Here is a 17,317-nt window from a genome sequence, read left to right as displayed (position 1 = left end):
TCACCAGCAGGGATAGAGGGAGTCGGCTGTCTTAAATCCAATCAGAAACTCCAGATCTCTAGTCATCCTCCTCATTATCAGGTGGCAGGCCTCTGTTAACTAGATCAGCTCCATTACCTCCAATAACTACCAGAGGGAGCCCGGAAGGAGAACTCGCGATCCCTCTGTTAATATAACCGGCTCCACTACCTTTACTAGTAACCAGGGGTAGGCCAGAAAGCGAATTCACAACACCACCCCCTGCATGGATTGGTAGGTAATGAATCATAGAATCGTAGAGTTGGAAGGGACCTCCTGGGCCATCTGGTCCAACCCCCTGCTCAAAGCAGGATTCGCTAAATCATCCCAGTTAGATGTCTGTCCAGCCTCTGTTTGAAGACTTCCATTGAAGGAGAACTCACCACTTCTCGTGGCAGCCTGTTCCACTCATTGATCACTCTAACTGTCAAAAAGTTTTTTCTAATATCTAATCTGTGTCTCCTCCCATTTTGCTTCATCCCATTGCTTCTAGTCTTTCCTTGTGCAAATGAGAATAAAGTTGATCCTTCTACAATGTGACAGCCCTTTAGATATTTGTAGACAGCTATTAAGTCTCCTCTCAGTCTTCTCTTTTGCAAACTAAACATTCCCAAATCCTGCAACCTTTCCTCATAAGACAGGGTTTGCAGACCGGTCACCATTCTGGTCGCTCTTTTCTGAACTTGCTCCAGTTTGTTGATGTCTTTTTTAAAATGTGGTGCCCAAAATTGGACACAATATTCCAGATGAGGTCTGACCAAAGAGGAGTAGAGGGAAATAATTACTTCACGTGATCTAGACTGTATGCTTCTGTTAATACATCCTAGAATTGCATTTGCCTTTTTTGCTGCTGCATCACACTGTTGACTCATATTCAGTCTGTGATCTATTAGTATACCCAAGTCTTTTTCACATGTGCTGTCACTTAGCCCTATTCCTCCCATTCTATATATGCTTTTTTCATTTTTATTGCCCAGATGTAGTACTTTGCATTTCTCCCTGTTAAAAACCATTCTGTTAGTTGCTGCCCACTTCTCCAGTTTATTTAAATCTTTTTGAATCCTCTCTCTCTCTTCTCTAGTATTAGCTATCCCTCCTAGCTTTGTGTCATCAGCAAATTTAATCAGTTTACCCTCAATTCCTTCATCTAAATCGTTGATAAAGATGTTGAACAATACAGGGCCCAGGACAGAGCCCTGTGGTACCCCACTTGAGACATTCTTCCAACTGGATGTGCAGCCATTTACGACCACTCTTTGGGTCCGATCACTAAGCCAGTTATGAATCCACCTAACAGTTGCCTTGTCCATTCCATACTTAGTCATTTTTTCAATAAGGATTGTATGAGAGACTTTGTCAAATGCTTTGCTGAAGTCAAGATATACTATATCTACAGCATTTCCTTGATCCACCCAATCAGTAATACCATCAATGAGCGGCTGTCTCATCAGTATTGTTGCACCTGTGTTACTGTCATCTTAACTGCATGGGCCTGCTGCACCCTGTGAGTGCATTTGTCTGGAGGCCTACTCAGGTAAAAACATTGCTGCCTTTTTTCTGCTGTCTTTTGAATTTTTGGAGGATTTTTAGCCCTCTTTTATTTGATGTTTAGCATTCAGTGATCATAGTAAAAAAGTAAAACAAAAAAACAATTGCCCTTTTTTGCAATTTCACCACACTTGGAATTTTTTCCCCATTTTTCAGTACACGATATGTCAACACTAATAGTGTTTCAAAGTACACTTTGTCCCGCAAAAACTAGCCCTCACATGGCTATTTTGACCGAAAAATAAAGAAAGTTATGGCTCTGGGAAGAAGGCGAGCAAAAAATGAAAACACCTCCGGTCATGTTAAATAAAACCCAGCATTGTAGTTTCATAGAGATAGAGGCCCTTCAGTCAAGGTCTCCTCTTCTATCAGCTAGCGTGAACTAATGCTACAAAGTGGTTTTTTTGCTTTTAAAAATCAAAAGCGGGGTTTCGATTTACAGTTCCAGACCATTTTCATATGCTGGGCAATATGATAATTAGTGCTGTTACTGTTAGAGCCTTAAGAAAGTTGCCTTGTCTATGACCTCTGGAAACCAAACCCCATACAACCTCCTGCCAGTTATGAATTTAGAATCTTCTTACCAGCTTTTAGTGAGGCTGTTCCAAAATAGTCGGTGTTCCACCATCTGGTTCTTCTGAATTACCGCCAGAAGATGTGGATGGTTCTGGCTGCACAGAGGAGTACCTGCAGCTTCCACTCTTCCTGTGATAGAAACACAGTATTTAGATATAAGTACACAATGATAATGTGGATGTACTAGAACAAGATCTAAAAATCAAAAGTTGACAGACTATCAGAGTTGTGAACACCTAAGTAAAATCCAGTTTTAGGCAGCTGTGACACTCCATTGTTACCACTTCAATCTTTCTAATAAAATGCCTATAGTAAAATTTACAATGGGAAGATGGAAGAGGCGGCACATCCAAAAGGTAGATAAGTGTCAATAATTCTTTAATCTTGTAAGAGTTACAATATGAACAATAGTGTGCAAAATTTCATAGACCGGTGTGGAAAAATACTGCATATTAAAAATTATTTAAAAAAAAAAAAAAGTGTATTGTGTTAGTTGAGAAAAATAAAGTGAACAAACAAAATAGAAATCAACATTTGCTGTGCCCGCCCTTTGCCTTCAAAACAGCATCAAATCATCAATTTTTCTAGGTACACTTGCAGTTTTTTTTAATGCTTTTTATTGAAGTTTTAAGTCATAATCAACAAAAGTCAGACAACCTGGCAACCCACAGTTGGATTGTTCAGAGAATTACATAAAACGTTTGTACAATTAACACTAAATGTACAGACCACATACAACTATTGGAAATTACTTTTTTGAAAATATAAAAACTGATATGTAACCAAACCACAAGGAAGAGAATAAAGAAAAGGAAAACCAATGAGGGGGTGGGGGACAAGGAAGGAGGAGAGTCTGTCCATGGCTCCTTGCAAGCTTCAGAAATTCAAAGCGCACTAGTTAGATTATATGGGCAGGTCTTCAAGTAGCTCCCTTTATACGTACCAAGTTGTATTGCAAAAATGTGTATTTTATTCTGGATGTTAAAGAGCAGAACAGCAATGAAACTTCCCCATGTATTTAAAGTGAACATATCAGCAGAATTGTGATGAGTAAACTATAGACACTGTCATTTTGGCGCCATTAGGCCGGTTTCACATTAGCGCTTTTTCAGCGCGCGCACGGCCGGGGGTAGCTCCGCCCCCGATCCGGCTCTCTGCCCGGCGTGCCCGCCCCTTGCTTGTAGCGCCGCCTACTAGCGGACAGCGGCGCCTGCGATCGGCGCACCCTATCTTTAGCATAGGGTGCGCAGATCGTGCGCAGGCCGTGCGCTAGTTGCGCTTTGACCTGTGCTGCGCACTTTTGACGGTGCGCCGTGCGCGCCAAAATCCGAAAAGTTTGATTTTGGCGCGCACGGCGCACCGTCAAAAGTGCGCAGCACAGGTCAAAGCGCAACTAGCGCACGGCCTGCGCACGATCTGCGCACCCTATGCTAAAGATAGGGTGCGCCGATCGCAGGCGCCGCTGTCCGCTAGTAGGCGGCGCTACAAGCAAGGGGCGGGCACGCCGGGCAGAGAGCCGGATCGGGGGCGGAGCTACCCCCGGCCGTGCGCGCGCTGAAAAAGCGCTAATGTGAAACCGGCCTTATACTGATTACAATGATACTTGTTTGGTTGATGAAATCCGTCTTGTGGTTGCTTAATCTTTATTTTCAGTACTGTGTTAATGATTTGCTCATGCTCCGGGGCGGCCTGTGGGGGTCTTCATGTGGTGCTCTGCTCAGGTATTCGTGTGTATGGCTTCTAACAGGTCACTGACCTGCCCCTTATTTTACATACTGCATATACAGTTGTGGCCAAAAGTATTGACACCCCTGCAATTCTATCAGACAATACTCAGTTTCTTCCTAAAAATAATTGCAAACACAAATTCTTTGGTATTATCATCTTCATTTAATTTGTCTCAAATGAAAAAACACAAAAGAAAATGAAGCAAAAACCAAAACATTGATCATTTCACACAAAACTCCAAAAATGGGCCAGACAAAAGTATTGGCACCCTCAGCCTAATACTTGGTTGAACAACCTTTAGCCAAAATAACTGCGACCAACCGCTTCCGGTAACCATCAATGAGTTTCTTACAATGCCCTGCTGGAATTTTAGACCATTCTTCTTTGGCAAACTGCTCCAGGTCCCTGATATTTGAAGGGTGCCTTCTCCAAACAGCCATTTTTAGATCTCTCCACAGGTGTTCTATGGGATTCAGGTCTAGACTCATTGCTGGCCACCTTAGAAGTCTCCAGTGCTTTCTCTCAAACCATTTTCTAGTGCTTTTTGAAGTGTGTTTTGGGTCAATGTCCTGCTGGAAGACCCATGACCTCTGAGGGAAACCCCAGCTTTCTCACACTGGGCCCTACATTATGCTGCAAAATTTGTTGGTAGTCTTCAGACTTCATAATGCCATACACACGGTCAAGCAGTCCAGTGCCAGAGGCAGCAAAGCAACCCCAAAACATCAGGGAACCTCCGCCATGTTTGACTGTAGGGACCGTGTTCTTTTCTTTGAATGCCTCTTTTTTTCTCCTGTAAACTCTATGTTGATGCCTTTGCCCAAAAAGCTCTACTTTTGTCTCATCTGACCAAAGAACAGTCTTCCAAAACGTTTTAGGCTTTTTCAGGTAAGTTTTGGCAAACTCCAGCCTGGCATTTTTATGTCTCGGGGTAAGAAGTGGGGTCTTCCTGGGTCTCCTACCATACAGTCCCTTTTCATTCAGACGCCGACGGATAGTACGGGTTGACACTGTTGTACCCTCGGACTGCAGGGCAGCTTGAACTTGTTTGGATGTTAGTCGAGGTTCTTTATCCAACATCCCAACAATCTTGCGTTGAAATCTCTTGTCAATTTTTCTTTTCCGTCCACAGCTAGGGAGGTTAGCCACAGTGCCATGGGCTTTAAACTTCTTGATGACACTGCGCACGGTAGACACAGGAACATTCAGGTCTTTGGAGATGGACTTGTAGCCTTGAGATTGCTCATGCTTCCTCACAATTTGGTTTCTCAAGTCCTCAGACAGTTCATTGGTCTTCTTTCTTTTCTCCATGCTCAATGTGGTACACACAAGGACACAGGACAGAGGTTGAGTCAACTTTAATCCATGTCAACTGGCTGCAAGTGTGATTTACATATAGTTATTGCCAACACTTGTTAGGTGCCACAGGTAAGTTACAGGTGCTGTTAATTACACAAATTAGAGAAGCATCACATGATTTTTCGAACAGTGCCAATACTTTTGTCCACCCTCTTTTTTATGTTTGGTGTGGAATTATATTCAATTTGGCTTTAGGACAATTCTTTTTGTGTTTTTTCATTTAAGACAAATTAAATGAAGATAATACCAAAGAATTTGTGTTTGCAATCATTTTCAGGAAGAAACTGAGTATTATCTGACAGAATTGCAGGGGTGTCAATACTTTTGGCCACAACTGTAATATGGTTTTAAAAAAAAAAAAAAAATTCACATTCATCAGGCAGGTGTCGGAGGCAGCGCCTGCACTATAGCATGATGAGATGGATAATATACCCGTTTTCCTTTTATTTAGTCATATAGTTTTAAGATTTTTTTCAATCAAAATGGAGCCTGCGGCCATGCAGTAGCATCGATCGTGTTGTGATAGATGCTACTGTGCAGGCGCCGCCATTTTGCTAGAGAAAAAAGAAAAATGTATGCTCCATCAAGATGGCGCTGGCGGCACCTGCATAGTAGCATCGTTTCGATAGCTGCTACTGTGCAGGTGGCCCCATCTTGATGGAACCTAAGTTTTTTTTCTCTAGCAAAATGGCAGTGCCTGTGCAATAGCATCTCTCGGAACGATGCTACTGCGCAGGCTCCATCTTGATGGAGCATAATTTTTTTTCTCTAGAAAAATGGCACCAGTGCCTGCGTAGTAGGATCTATCGCAACGCTATACAAAATAGAATGGTTAATTTTTCTAGAAATAGTTTGTATGGTAGAAATTGAGAAAATAGATATCCGGCACCGTTGTGTGGAAAAATACCCTGGATGTCTGCACACATATTTTTCACATTAATAAAAAAAACCTTAATCCCACTTGGAACGGGTGCTCAATCCCATGTTGAAAAAACAGAACATTTCATTGTGAAGAGAAAGAAAAAATAGGATGGCACTCACCGTTCATGTGAATCAAATCACTTTATTTCACATACACAAGGCATGAAGACGGACAACAGCCGTTTCACGCTCAATACGCTTCAACAGGACCTGTTGAAGCGTATTGAGCGCGAAACGGCTGTTGTCTGTCTTTCAGCACATTGCTCCCATGCCTATGCCTTGTGTATGTGAAATAAAGTGATTTGATTCACATGAACGGTGAGTGCCATCCTATTTTTTCCTTTCTCTTCACAATGAAATGTTTGTATGGTAGAGCCTAGAGGGAAATCAACTTTGGAGGATCGCTTTTTTTTTTTTCCCCAGGCGCAGATGCTACATGTAGAGGTTTTTTTTTTGTTTTGTTTTTTTTAGAGCTTTGGTCACACCTGTATTTATTGGAATCTACCCATAAAAAGCCCCAGAAAATTTTGAAGGACAGAGAATTAGTCAGGTGACAAAGTCCCTGATCCTCAGCCAACATTTCTTTAATACCTTAGGAGACCACAAGCAGTGTTTAATAGCTGCTTGTGGGGTGCTCCATTTGATGCATGTAACATCTGGGTAAATACATTTTATTGCACAGTTTAAAAAAAAAAAAAAAATAGCCAAAACTATTGTTAAAAACATTTTAGAGATCTAACTACAGATCTTCTGTGAATTTAGGCTTGTGCAAATACTTTTTTCCTCTTCATGTAATCCCAGACTGACAACGTTTAGATCAGGGCTCTGTGGGCCATATAATCACTCCCAGGACTCTTTGTTCTTTACACTGAAGATATTTATTAATTACATTGGCTGTACATTTAAGGTCATTGTCATGCTGCAGAATAAAGAGTTCCAGAGTATGGGGGAAGCACGGGAGAAGTCTTGTATGCAGTTGTGGGAAGAAGAGATAAAAGGGACGTAGACAAGGAGATCCTCAGAGGATCGAAGGTTGCGTGTAGGCAAGTACCGGGAGACCATGTCACAGATGTATGGAGGAGAGAGGTTGTGGATGGCTTTGTATGTCATAGTTAGGGCTTTAATCTGTAGCCTCTGGACAATAGGAAGCCAGTGAAGGGCTTGGTATAGAGGAGAGGATGGGGAATAACGAGGAGACTGGTGGATTAATCGGGCAGCAGAGTGTAGGATGGATTGGAGTGGTGCAAGAGTGCTGGAGGGGAGGCCAGAGAGTAGGAGGTTGCAATAGTCGAGGCGGGAGATGATAAGGGCGTACACTAGCATTTTTGCGGTTTCTTGGTCAAGGAATGCACGGATCCGGGAAATATTTTTGAGTTTGAGACGGCAGGAGGAGGAGGCAAGGACTTGGATACATGGCATGAAAGAGAGGGCAGAGTTGAGGATCACCCCGAGGCACCGAGCATGTGGGACTGGGTAAAGTGAGCAGCCATTGACATTGATGGATAGGTCTGGTGGAGGGGTAGAGTGAGGTGGGGGAAAGATGATGAATTCTGTTTTGTCCATGTTCAGTTTTAGAAAGCGAGCAAAAAAGAAAGCTGAAATAGCATACAGACATTGTGGGATTTGTCAGTAGGGAGGGGATGTCAGGTCCAGAGAGATAGATCTGTGTGTCGTCGGCGTAGAGATGATACTGCAAACTGTGGGATTCTATGAGCTGTCTCAGGCCGAAGGTGTAGATGGAGAAGAGTAGTTGTTTTAGAACTGAGCCTTGGGGAACACCGACAGATAGGGGGCGAGGTGAGAAGGTGGTGTGGGAGAGGGAGACACTGAATGTCCGGTCTGTTAGATATGACGAGATCCAGGATAGGGCCAAGTCTGATGCCAAGAGATGAGAGAATCTGTAACAGGAGGGAATGGTCCACAGTGTTGAAGGCAAAACAGGTCCAGAAGGACAGAGTAGAGTCGCTTGGCGAGTTTAGTTAGGGTAGTTTCAGTTGAGTGATGCGGTCAGAAGCCAGATTGTAACCGGTCAAAGAGGGAGCAGGAGGAGAGGTGGGAGGACAGTTCAAGATAGACATGATGTTGCAGTAGTTTTGAGGCGTAAGGGAGAAGTGATATCGGGCAATAGCTAGACACAAAGGATGAGTCGAGGGAAGATTTTTTGAGGATGGGTGTGATTGAGGCATGTTTGAAGGATGAGGAGAAGACACCATTGGTAAGCGAGAGGTTGAAGAGATGTGTTAGGGTTGGAATGAAGACTGTTGTGAGGTTAGGGATGAGGTGGGACAGGAGCGGGTAAAGCGTGCAAGTGGTGAGATGTGATCTTGACAGAAGGTTGGAGAGCTGATCTTCTGTCATGGTGGGGAAGCTGGTTTTGGAAGAACAGGGCTGAGCAGTCAAGAGGAGGGGCATTGGGGACTGCGGGCCAAAGCTTTCTCTGATCTTGTCAATCTTCTGCTTAAAGAAAGTCTTCAGCAGAAATGAGAGGAGAGGGAGGAGTTGCTGGGGGACAGAGTAGAGAATTGAAAGTTTTGAAAAGCTGTTTAGGGTTGTGAGACAGGGAGGATATGAGAGATGAGAAGTTTGTTTTGCGGCAGAGAGCGTGGACTTGAAGCTGGCGAGGGACTGCTTGTATGCAGTAAAGTGCTCGGCAGAACGGGATCTCTTCCATCTCCGCTCAGCAACCCTGGAAGCCTGCCTCAGTTCTTTGGACAGGCTGGTCAGCCTTTGTTGCCTGTTGATTGTACAAGTTTTGCTGTGTGTAAGGGGGGTGGCTGAATCAAGTGCTGCTGTTATTATGGTGTTATATAAAGTGGCAGCAGCATTTGTGTCATGAAGAGAAGCTATGTCTGTAAGAGGGAGAAAGGACTCAGAGTGATTGTAAATTGGGGCGTTTGAGATTTCTGCAAGGGTGAGTGAGTTTGTGGAGTGGGGGTTGCGCACTAGGAGAGGAGAGGGAAGAGAATTTTAGTAGTTTGTGGTCAGACAGAGGGAGAGGTGAGATTAGTAAGGGAACAGAGGCAGGTGAAGATGAGGTCCAGCGTGTGGCCATCTTTGTGAGTGGCTGTGGAGGACCATTGAGTGAGGCCAAAGGAGTCAGTCAGCGATAAAAGTTTAGAGGCAGCTGAGGTGGAAGTGTCAATGGGGAAATTGAAGTCACCCATGATGATGGTGGGGATGTCAGCAGAAAGGAAATGAAGTAGCCAGGTGGTGAAGTGGTTGAGAAAGGTGGAGATGACTAGCTCTGGGGGGCAGTAGATGACAGCCATCTGGAGGTTAGAGGGGGAATAGATGCGGATGGAGTGCACCTCAAACGAGGGAAGAGTAGCGGAGGGTGGTAGTGGAATTGGGGTAAAGGAGCATGCCACTTCTTCCACCACGTTTGTTGCTGGGGCAAGGGGTGTGAGAGAGATTGAATCCGCCATAAGAAAGTGCAGCTGGAGAGGCTGAGTCAGAGGGAGTGAGCCAGGTTTCAGTGATGGCAAGGAAGGAGAGTTTGTTAGTGATAAAAAGGTAATGGATAAACGACAGTTTATTGCATACAGCGTGTGCGTTCCGTAGTATAAGAATACACGCTAACACATAGGTCAGTGCTTGCTCTAGAAGCCAGCTGTCCATCACAAGCTAGGGCTGCCCCAATGACGCAAATTGAGGGGTGGTATTGGTGCACCCAGCTCATGGCCACTCCATGGGGGCAACCAAAACCCACTGATTTGCATATGAAGAAAGTTATTTCCACAAGCACTGTAGCAGTTCCAGTGCTAGCATCATTCTCAGGGTAAGTACACACAGTGTGGAGTCACCTGAGAATTTTTTCGCGCGGACTTGCAGGTAAAACCGCAGGTAAAGTGACCTGCGGTTTGACACCTGAACAATGGAACAGGTGGCAAACCGCTGCGGAATCCGCAGAAAGAATTGACATGCTGCGGATTTAAAAACGCAGCAAACCCGAGCGGAAAAATCCACACCGTGGGCACTGCGGTTTTGAAATCCCATTGGTTAACACGGTACTGTACAATGTCTGCAGAACTGCTGTGGATCCGCAGGGCCGGATCCGCAGCAGACTCTGCAGGGTGTTCACATAGCCTCATAGGATAGTTAGCCAACAAAATGCATTTTGGGGTGACAGACACCCCTTAGGCTATGTGCACACGTAGCGTTTTAAAACGCTTACTAAAAACCGGACTCCTTCCCAGAAATCGCGCGGTTTTTTCACGCACAGCAAGCATTCCTATGGGTGCGGAATCGCGGCAATTCTTTGCGATTCCGCACAAAAGAATGAGCATGCTGCGATTTTTTCCGCGATGCGATTCCGCCGCAGAAAAAAGCGCAGCATTAGCACAGCATGTGCGGAATGCCATAGGAATGCATGGGGTGTCGCGGCAAAAACGCTTAAAAATCGCTACGTGTGCACACAGCCTTAAACTTTGTTTTTTTCTTTATTTTAAATTATAGGTAGAAACCATCTGAAAAATAGATGCTTCACTCCACCACAGAAATCCACTCCGGCTCCAGTGCTGCTGCTCAGACCAGAAGCAATAAAGCCCCCATCACCAGTCTCCTCACCCTGCAGCCAATCAACAGCAAGCAGTCAGGTGACTGGAAGTCGTAAGGTCATCAGGGAGGGGAAAGTTCACACCTGAAGAAAATGCTAAGTTTCCACACAGATTGGAACATCTGCACTAGTGAGCAGACTGAGATTTTACATTTCTCATCTCCAAGCTGCACAATTGTGCAGCCAAGAAATTGCAGATTTTCAGGGGGTTCCATCACTCATACAGGGACCACCAGGAATATAGCAGCTGATCAGCAGCACATGGTGGGAACTCACCCTGCAGCACCACATAGCTCAGCTCCCGGGGAGCCTCCAGCAGGGTCCTCAGCTCTGCGCCCACCTGCAGCCGATCAGCGGCCTGTGGAGCAGAAACATGGGGTCAGGTGACAGGAAGAGCGGGGGACACTGCAGACAACAGGACACCGCTCACCTGTATCCTCCTCACCGCCGCCCGCTGCCGCCGGTACAAGTAGTAGAAGCCCCCGGCCAGGGCGAGGCTGCAGCCGGCACACACGGTGTCCAGCGCACACAGCTCCATGCCGCCCAACTTCCAGACACTGCGCTCTTACTTTTACCTCAGATCTCCAGCGAGTTAACAACATTCGCCGAAGACTACAATACCCGGCAGGCGCCGGACTACATTTCCCGGCAGTCAATGGTCTGCCGACGTCATTCCTCAGCTTCCTGCACTATGTCATAGCTGCCGGGGTCGCTGTCGGCGTGACATTCATCACAGGGTCACGGAGAGTGCAGAGCCTGTGGTGCACTACATGTCCCAGCATGCCCTGCACAGCAGCAAGCAGACTAATCCATGTGACCCTTCATCTGTCACACTGCAGAGCTTATTACATACAGGAGCCAGGGCTCTGGTGCTCCTCTGCAATCAGGCCATGATAATGACAGGGTGGCCCGAGCTAAGACGCAAATGGCAGACAGTTGGACATTGGAATTGCACTTTTATGATAACTCAGGACATCCAGGGTGTGCAAAGCAGATGCTGCAAATGTCCAAAATATGCAGAACCCCTCTCTATCCTTCCAATGTCTGCCATTTCTAGTGGTAAGGAGCAGGGCCGGACTGGGACTAAAATTCAGCCCTGGCATTTGAAGTTACACAGGCCCACTAGTCACATGGTGACTATATAATATCTTTGTACACTTGTAGGTTACAAGAAGTGAGAGGAGATTAACACGACTATATAACATGTAGTCAGAGCTGTGCCCAGTATTTCAGCTCAGTCCTATTTATTGCTTTTAGGTACAGTACTCCTCCCAAATCTCTGTCCCCTTTTGTATGCATGATTACAGAATTCCTGGCAGAACTGCTCTCTATTGGGCAACCAGACCCCCTGGTCATAGCCGCCCCTATCATACCTCCCAACTTTTGAAGAAGGGAAAGATGGACAAAGACTGCAAATTTTTGGCCACGCCCAGCCACACCCATTTCACAACTAGTCACACCCATGTCCACACCTAATCGCACCCATTTAGCAATGCTGATCACACTGACTGGTACTGAGGGCACAGTGGCTGGCATTATGGGCACACTGGCACTAAGGAAGAGAGAAAACAGAGAGAGAAAAAAGAAAACAGCGAGAAAGAAAGGGGAAAGAAAGAAAGAACAGAGAGAGAGAGAAAGAACAGAGAGAAAGAAAGAAGTAAAGAAAAGAAAGAAAGAACAGAGAGAAAGAGAGGAAAGAAAGAACAGAGAGAGAAAAAAGAAAGATTAGAGAGAGAAAGAAAGAACAGAGAAAGAAAGAACAGAGAAAGAAAGAACAGAGAGAAAGAAAGAACAGAGAGAGAAAGAAAATGAGGGAAAGACAGAACAGAGAATGAAAGAACAGAGAAAGAAAGAAAAAGAGAGAAAGAAATAAAGATTCTACAAAGATACTATAGCAGCCTGGCTCCCATTGTAGTGCCCACCTGAGCCTCCCGGTGCAGGACCTATCATGATCCGCTCACATGGCCGGCATCCCCGATTCCAAGGCGATCCTGCTGTCTGCGCTGTCGGAGGAGGACATGGTGATGGATCTGAAGCATTCCTGGTTCCGTCACAATCTCCTCAAGAAATGATCTCATTTCCGGTCAGCTTCCAGCACATCACTTCAGGTGGAACGTCATGTGTGTGTTTTAAAATGCTCCTCGGGGCTCCGCCGTGTACTCCTGTGTCCGTGGGAAAAGCCCGCTTTGTATGCTTCGTACACACTTGGCTCCGCTCCGAACATCCCGTACACATATGGCTCCACTCCATACACACACGGCTCCACTCCGTACACCTCGTACACGCGCGGCTCCTCTCCGTACACCTCGTACACACACGGCTCTGCTCCGTACACCTCGTACACACACGGCTCCGCTCCGTACACCTCGTACACACACGGCTCCGCTCCGTACACCTCGTACACACACGGCTCCGCTCCGTACACCTCGTACACACACGGCTCCGCTCCGTACACCTCGTACACACACGGCTCCGCTCCGTACACCTCGTACACACACGGCTCCGCTCCGTACACCTCGTACACACACAGCTCTGCTACATCATCACTGTAAATCCTGACCCCACACATACTTACCTCAACCAGCACCATCACAACAGCAAAGCAGAGTCTTGCAGACGGTAGAGGCAAGGTTGAGCGCACAGGACCTGTGATGAGGTCACAGGAGGGGCGGAGTCAGGGGTGACATGTCGGGGGTCTGGACAAAGGCTCCTGATCATGTGACCCCCTGACTCCTCCCCTCCTGTGACCTCATCACAGGTCCTGCGAGCAGGCAAGCGAGTGCGACGCTGTGAGTGGCTGCGGGGGGGAGGGGGTCTCATGCTAAGGCGAGGATGGGGTGCGTGGGAGGGGCGTGGCGGCTTATCTCCCTGCAGTGCGGGAGGAACTTGAAACTATCACCGCCATGCCCGCAGAGGGCCGGCGGCAGGAGCAACAGTGGCCGCAGCAGCTGGCAAGCGGACAGATGATCGGGCGCTGCCGCCCGCGGCCCACGTGACAGCGGCCCAGCGGGAAAATGCCCGGTTGGTTATATTGCCAATTCGGGCCTGGTAAGGAGGCAGAGAAGATGCAAAATGCTTACCTCATGACTAAAACCTGAGGCAAAGCTCCTGATAGATGCATTTGTGCACTCCCCCTACAGTAATGTGCACCTAAGGCCACAGTCACACAGTCAGTATTTTACCTCAGTATTTGTAAGCGAAAACCAGGAGAGGAACAATCAGAGGAAAAGTGTAATAGAAACACGTCACCACTTCTGGATTTATCTCCCACTCCTGGTTTTGACTTACAGATACTGAGGTAAAATACTGACCGAACACTGAACGTGGCCTAAGACGTAAGGAGAGGTGACAGATTCTCAATAAATCTGATGGCACAGCTCATGAATGTCTTCTATGATGTTCTCTATCTTCTCTCCATCCTCCTTGACTTCTATGGCCTGTTTCACACTTTCATGTTTGGCGGACAACTGACATCCGTCAAAAACGAAAATTAATGGATCCGTCTCCATTGTGATATACGGATGTCAGCGGACGCCAATATGGTCGGATCCGCCGAAGGTGAAAAATGCATCAAATTTATAGCGACCGCGGGAGAGAGAGAGAGAATTTTTCGCCGCTCCAGGAACGGCATTTCAGGGTTAAAATGCTTTCGGGAGTAAAGCTCCTGGGCATGCGTAATTAAAATTGACGGACCGTCTAGGGAAAAAAACATTGCAGGGTCCGTCTCATCCGCCCGGGAGACGGTAAAATCTTGGCGGATCCGTCAAAAAACGGGTGGGACGGACGACCGTCAGTCAAGATCCGCCTCTAATGTAAGTCTATGGAAAAACGGATACGCCCCTTTTTTGGCTCATCCGTTTTTTTTAAATTAGCGGATTTTGACTGACGTCAAAAAACGGAAGTGTGCAACAGGCCTATGAAGATCTCTGAAGACTAGAATTTGTTACAAAGTTATGTTATTCTGTATAGCAATGCAAGACAGACAGTTGGAGCTTATAACAATAAGTCGGTCATGAAGACTAATGGACTAAGATGAGCCAAATTTAAAGATACTTTGATATAAAAAAAAAACAGACCCTGAAAGATCCTCTGCTATCAATGTTCAATGTTCCTTAACCGCTTAATGACAGCCAATACGTCTTTTTACTGACCTGAGATATAAGAAAATATCATCCTCATACAGGTAATAATCCAGCAGCTGTCATCTGTAAACTATAGCTGACAACTTGCTGTATCACAAACAATCAGTGTTGTCACCGTCCATATCTGTTTAACCCCTTAGTTGCTGCTGTCAAAAGTGATTACATCGGAAAAATGGTTAAAAGATTGTGGGGGCTTCTCCTTTAAAGAGAATCTGTCACCTACCCTTTGGCGGGCGATGAAAACGAGGTCGGTCCGGTCCGATGGGCGGTGTTCCCGATGTGTGCCGCCTCCCCATCCTTGCCCGCCGTCCGCAGGTTATTGCTGAATTGGAGTAGGTGTACGCCATTTTTTGCGAGTGCGCTAAGCATTCATAGCTAGCGAACGCGCAGTATGCTTTGCCCAACTGTAACAAACTTACTGGCATCACTGCATGGCCTCCCATCCCCTGCACACCAACTTACTTTCTGCTTCAAGCCATGCTGTGATTTCTGTCTGTTGCCAGCTCTGTGCCTCTGCTCTCCATGTTTCCAGACTGTGTGTAAAGGGGGGCGGCGCCTGAACTCTCTGGTTCTTATGCAGTCAGGGTGCACCTGTGTATTCTGTCCCTGACCAATCACCTGGAGCCCTTGACTATTTAGTGTCGCCACTCCCACTGAAACATTGCCTGTGCAATGTCTAATCTCAGTTAGTATCTTGCTGCTGAGGAAGCCAGGCCCTGTTCTGTGTATCGCCTTCTCTGGAGGATTACTCTTAGTTTTGCTTTGTACCTTGTCTGCCTGCCAGGAGGCTGTATATCCTGGCCCTTGAGTCTTGTTCCCAGTGCCTTGTCTGTTCTCTGCCCGGAGGCTGAATATCCTGGTCCTTGTGTCTTTGTCCCTGTCTCTCTGTCTGAACTCAGTCTTACCTTTGTCTATCAGTCTCCCTTTCTCCTTGTCCGTGGCTCCCTTCCTTGCTGTGTCTTTCCTTGTGTCCTCCCTGTCTGTGCATCTGCACCCTCGCAGCTTTGTCTGTGCATCTGCACCCTCGCAGCTTTGTCTGTGCATCTGCACCCTCGCAGCTTTATCTGTGCATCTGCACCCTCGCAGCTTTATCTGTGCATCGGCACCCTCGCAGCTTTATCTGTGCATCGGCACCCTCGCAGCTCTGTCTGCACGGCTCCTTAGCCGCTCTGCCTGCTCCGCACTCCTGCGGCTCTGCCTACCTGCATCTCCTGTGTGAACAGGTCCAAACCTGTTCTCTCCTATACCACTCCTTCCTGCCTATATCCATACCTGCACCTCCTGTGTGAACAGGTCCAAACCTGTTCTCTCATATACCACTCCTTCCTGCCTATATCCATACCTGCACCTCCTGTGTGAACAGGTCCAGATCCTGTTCCAGCATACACCACTCCCTCCTGCCTACACCTGCTGTGTGAACAGGTCCCTACCTGCTCCTTCTCATACCACGCCAATCTGCCCTGTGTCTCCAAGCCGTGCCCGCCTGCCCTGTGTCTCCAAGCCGTGCCCGCCTGCCCTGTGTCTCAGCTGTGCCTGTCGTGTCTACCTGCCTGCCTGTCTATAGCCTCTGTCAAAGTGACTTGTCCCCGAGTGGGACCAGCAGCCACAGCCAGACACCACCCTGGAGTGGCACCCGACAGCTATCTGCCGCACAAGCCTGACCTCACCATCAGAGGCTCCAGTGAAGACCGAGGTAGCTGTCGTAGTCACGCCCCTTCCAGGGTAGTCTGGTCTGTGGCACAGTGGGGCCACAAATCCCCGGCTCGCGCCATTCAGCCAAGGCGCGAGCGTGACACCAACTGCGGGCAAAGCTGAAAAGCCGGACTGCGCATGCGCCGGTTAACTAAGCCCCGGAACACAGCAAAAACCAGTGACGTTATAGCGATATTGCTAGCGATATCGCTTAGTGTTACAGGGCCTTAACAGGTGACCTCTGAGCTCAGAGATTTCCTTCTCAGCTCATCCACTCTGTGCTCAGCCGCTTGTCTCAGGGCCTTTTCTTGTTTGACATGCTCTTTTATTGTCCCTTTAAGCATCTCTAAAGAATCACTGTTCTTGTTCCTAAACTCCAAAGCCATGTTTTCCTCAGATTTCTGGTCCTTCAGAAGCTTTAATTCGGCCTATAAATCTGTCACCTTTTGCTTCTCACGAGACAACTCTTTGGCGAGGTCCTGGAACTCCTGCGCTTCCTTCTTGCCAAACTGAGCTTTAACTGCCAAGAGCTCAGACTCCAGGCGATGCACCGGATCCAGCGGCACGCAGTTGGCGACTTCCATGCTCGACACTTTCAACCTCTCTTGAGTACACTTGCCCCTGGCTACAGTTTGTCTGCACCACCCCTTTAACTTCGGCATGCTCCGCCCCCTTTTGGGTAACTACCATTCGCGGGACTCCTACCCTTCTTGGCAGCTGCTCCCTTTTTGGATACCGCACCCTTTTGGGACTCCACCCCTTTTTGGGCAACCATCCC

At 47.1% G+C, this 17,317-nt stretch overlaps 1 protein-coding gene across 2 annotated transcripts in view; it reads right to left on the bottom strand.

Moving 5' to 3' along the window:
* The window catches only part of LOC141100633 (mitochondrial ubiquitin ligase activator of nfkb 1-A-like), a 64,903-nt gene extending 53,330 nt beyond the window's left edge, over nt 1-11,573 (bottom strand). Inside the window, exons 1-3 of one of the 2 annotated variants that reach the window (XM_073589239.1) lie at nt 11,136-11,573; nt 10,982-11,063; nt 2,151-2,271 (exon numbers count right to left, since the gene is read on the bottom strand). In XM_073589239.1, the coding sequence (XP_073445340.1) occupies nt 2,151-2,271; nt 10,982-11,063; nt 11,136-11,243 (311 nt within the window). In that variant the 5' untranslated portion in view covers nt 11,244-11,573. The remainder of the gene's footprint in view (nt 1-2,150; nt 2,272-10,981; nt 11,064-11,135) is intronic. The other variant, XM_073589238.1, reaches the window with a different exon arrangement.
* Between the last annotated feature and the right edge of the window lie 5,744 nt (nt 11,574-17,317).

This window comes from Dendrobates tinctorius, unplaced genomic scaffold (genome assembly GCF_039654945.1).
Source record: "Dendrobates tinctorius isolate UK_male_01 unplaced genomic scaffold, ASM3965494v1 ptg000107l, whole genome shotgun sequence".
NCBI lineage: Eukaryota > Metazoa > Chordata > Amphibia > Anura > Dendrobatidae > Dendrobates > Dendrobates tinctorius.
This window is presented reverse-complemented; position numbering and strand designations above follow the sequence as displayed.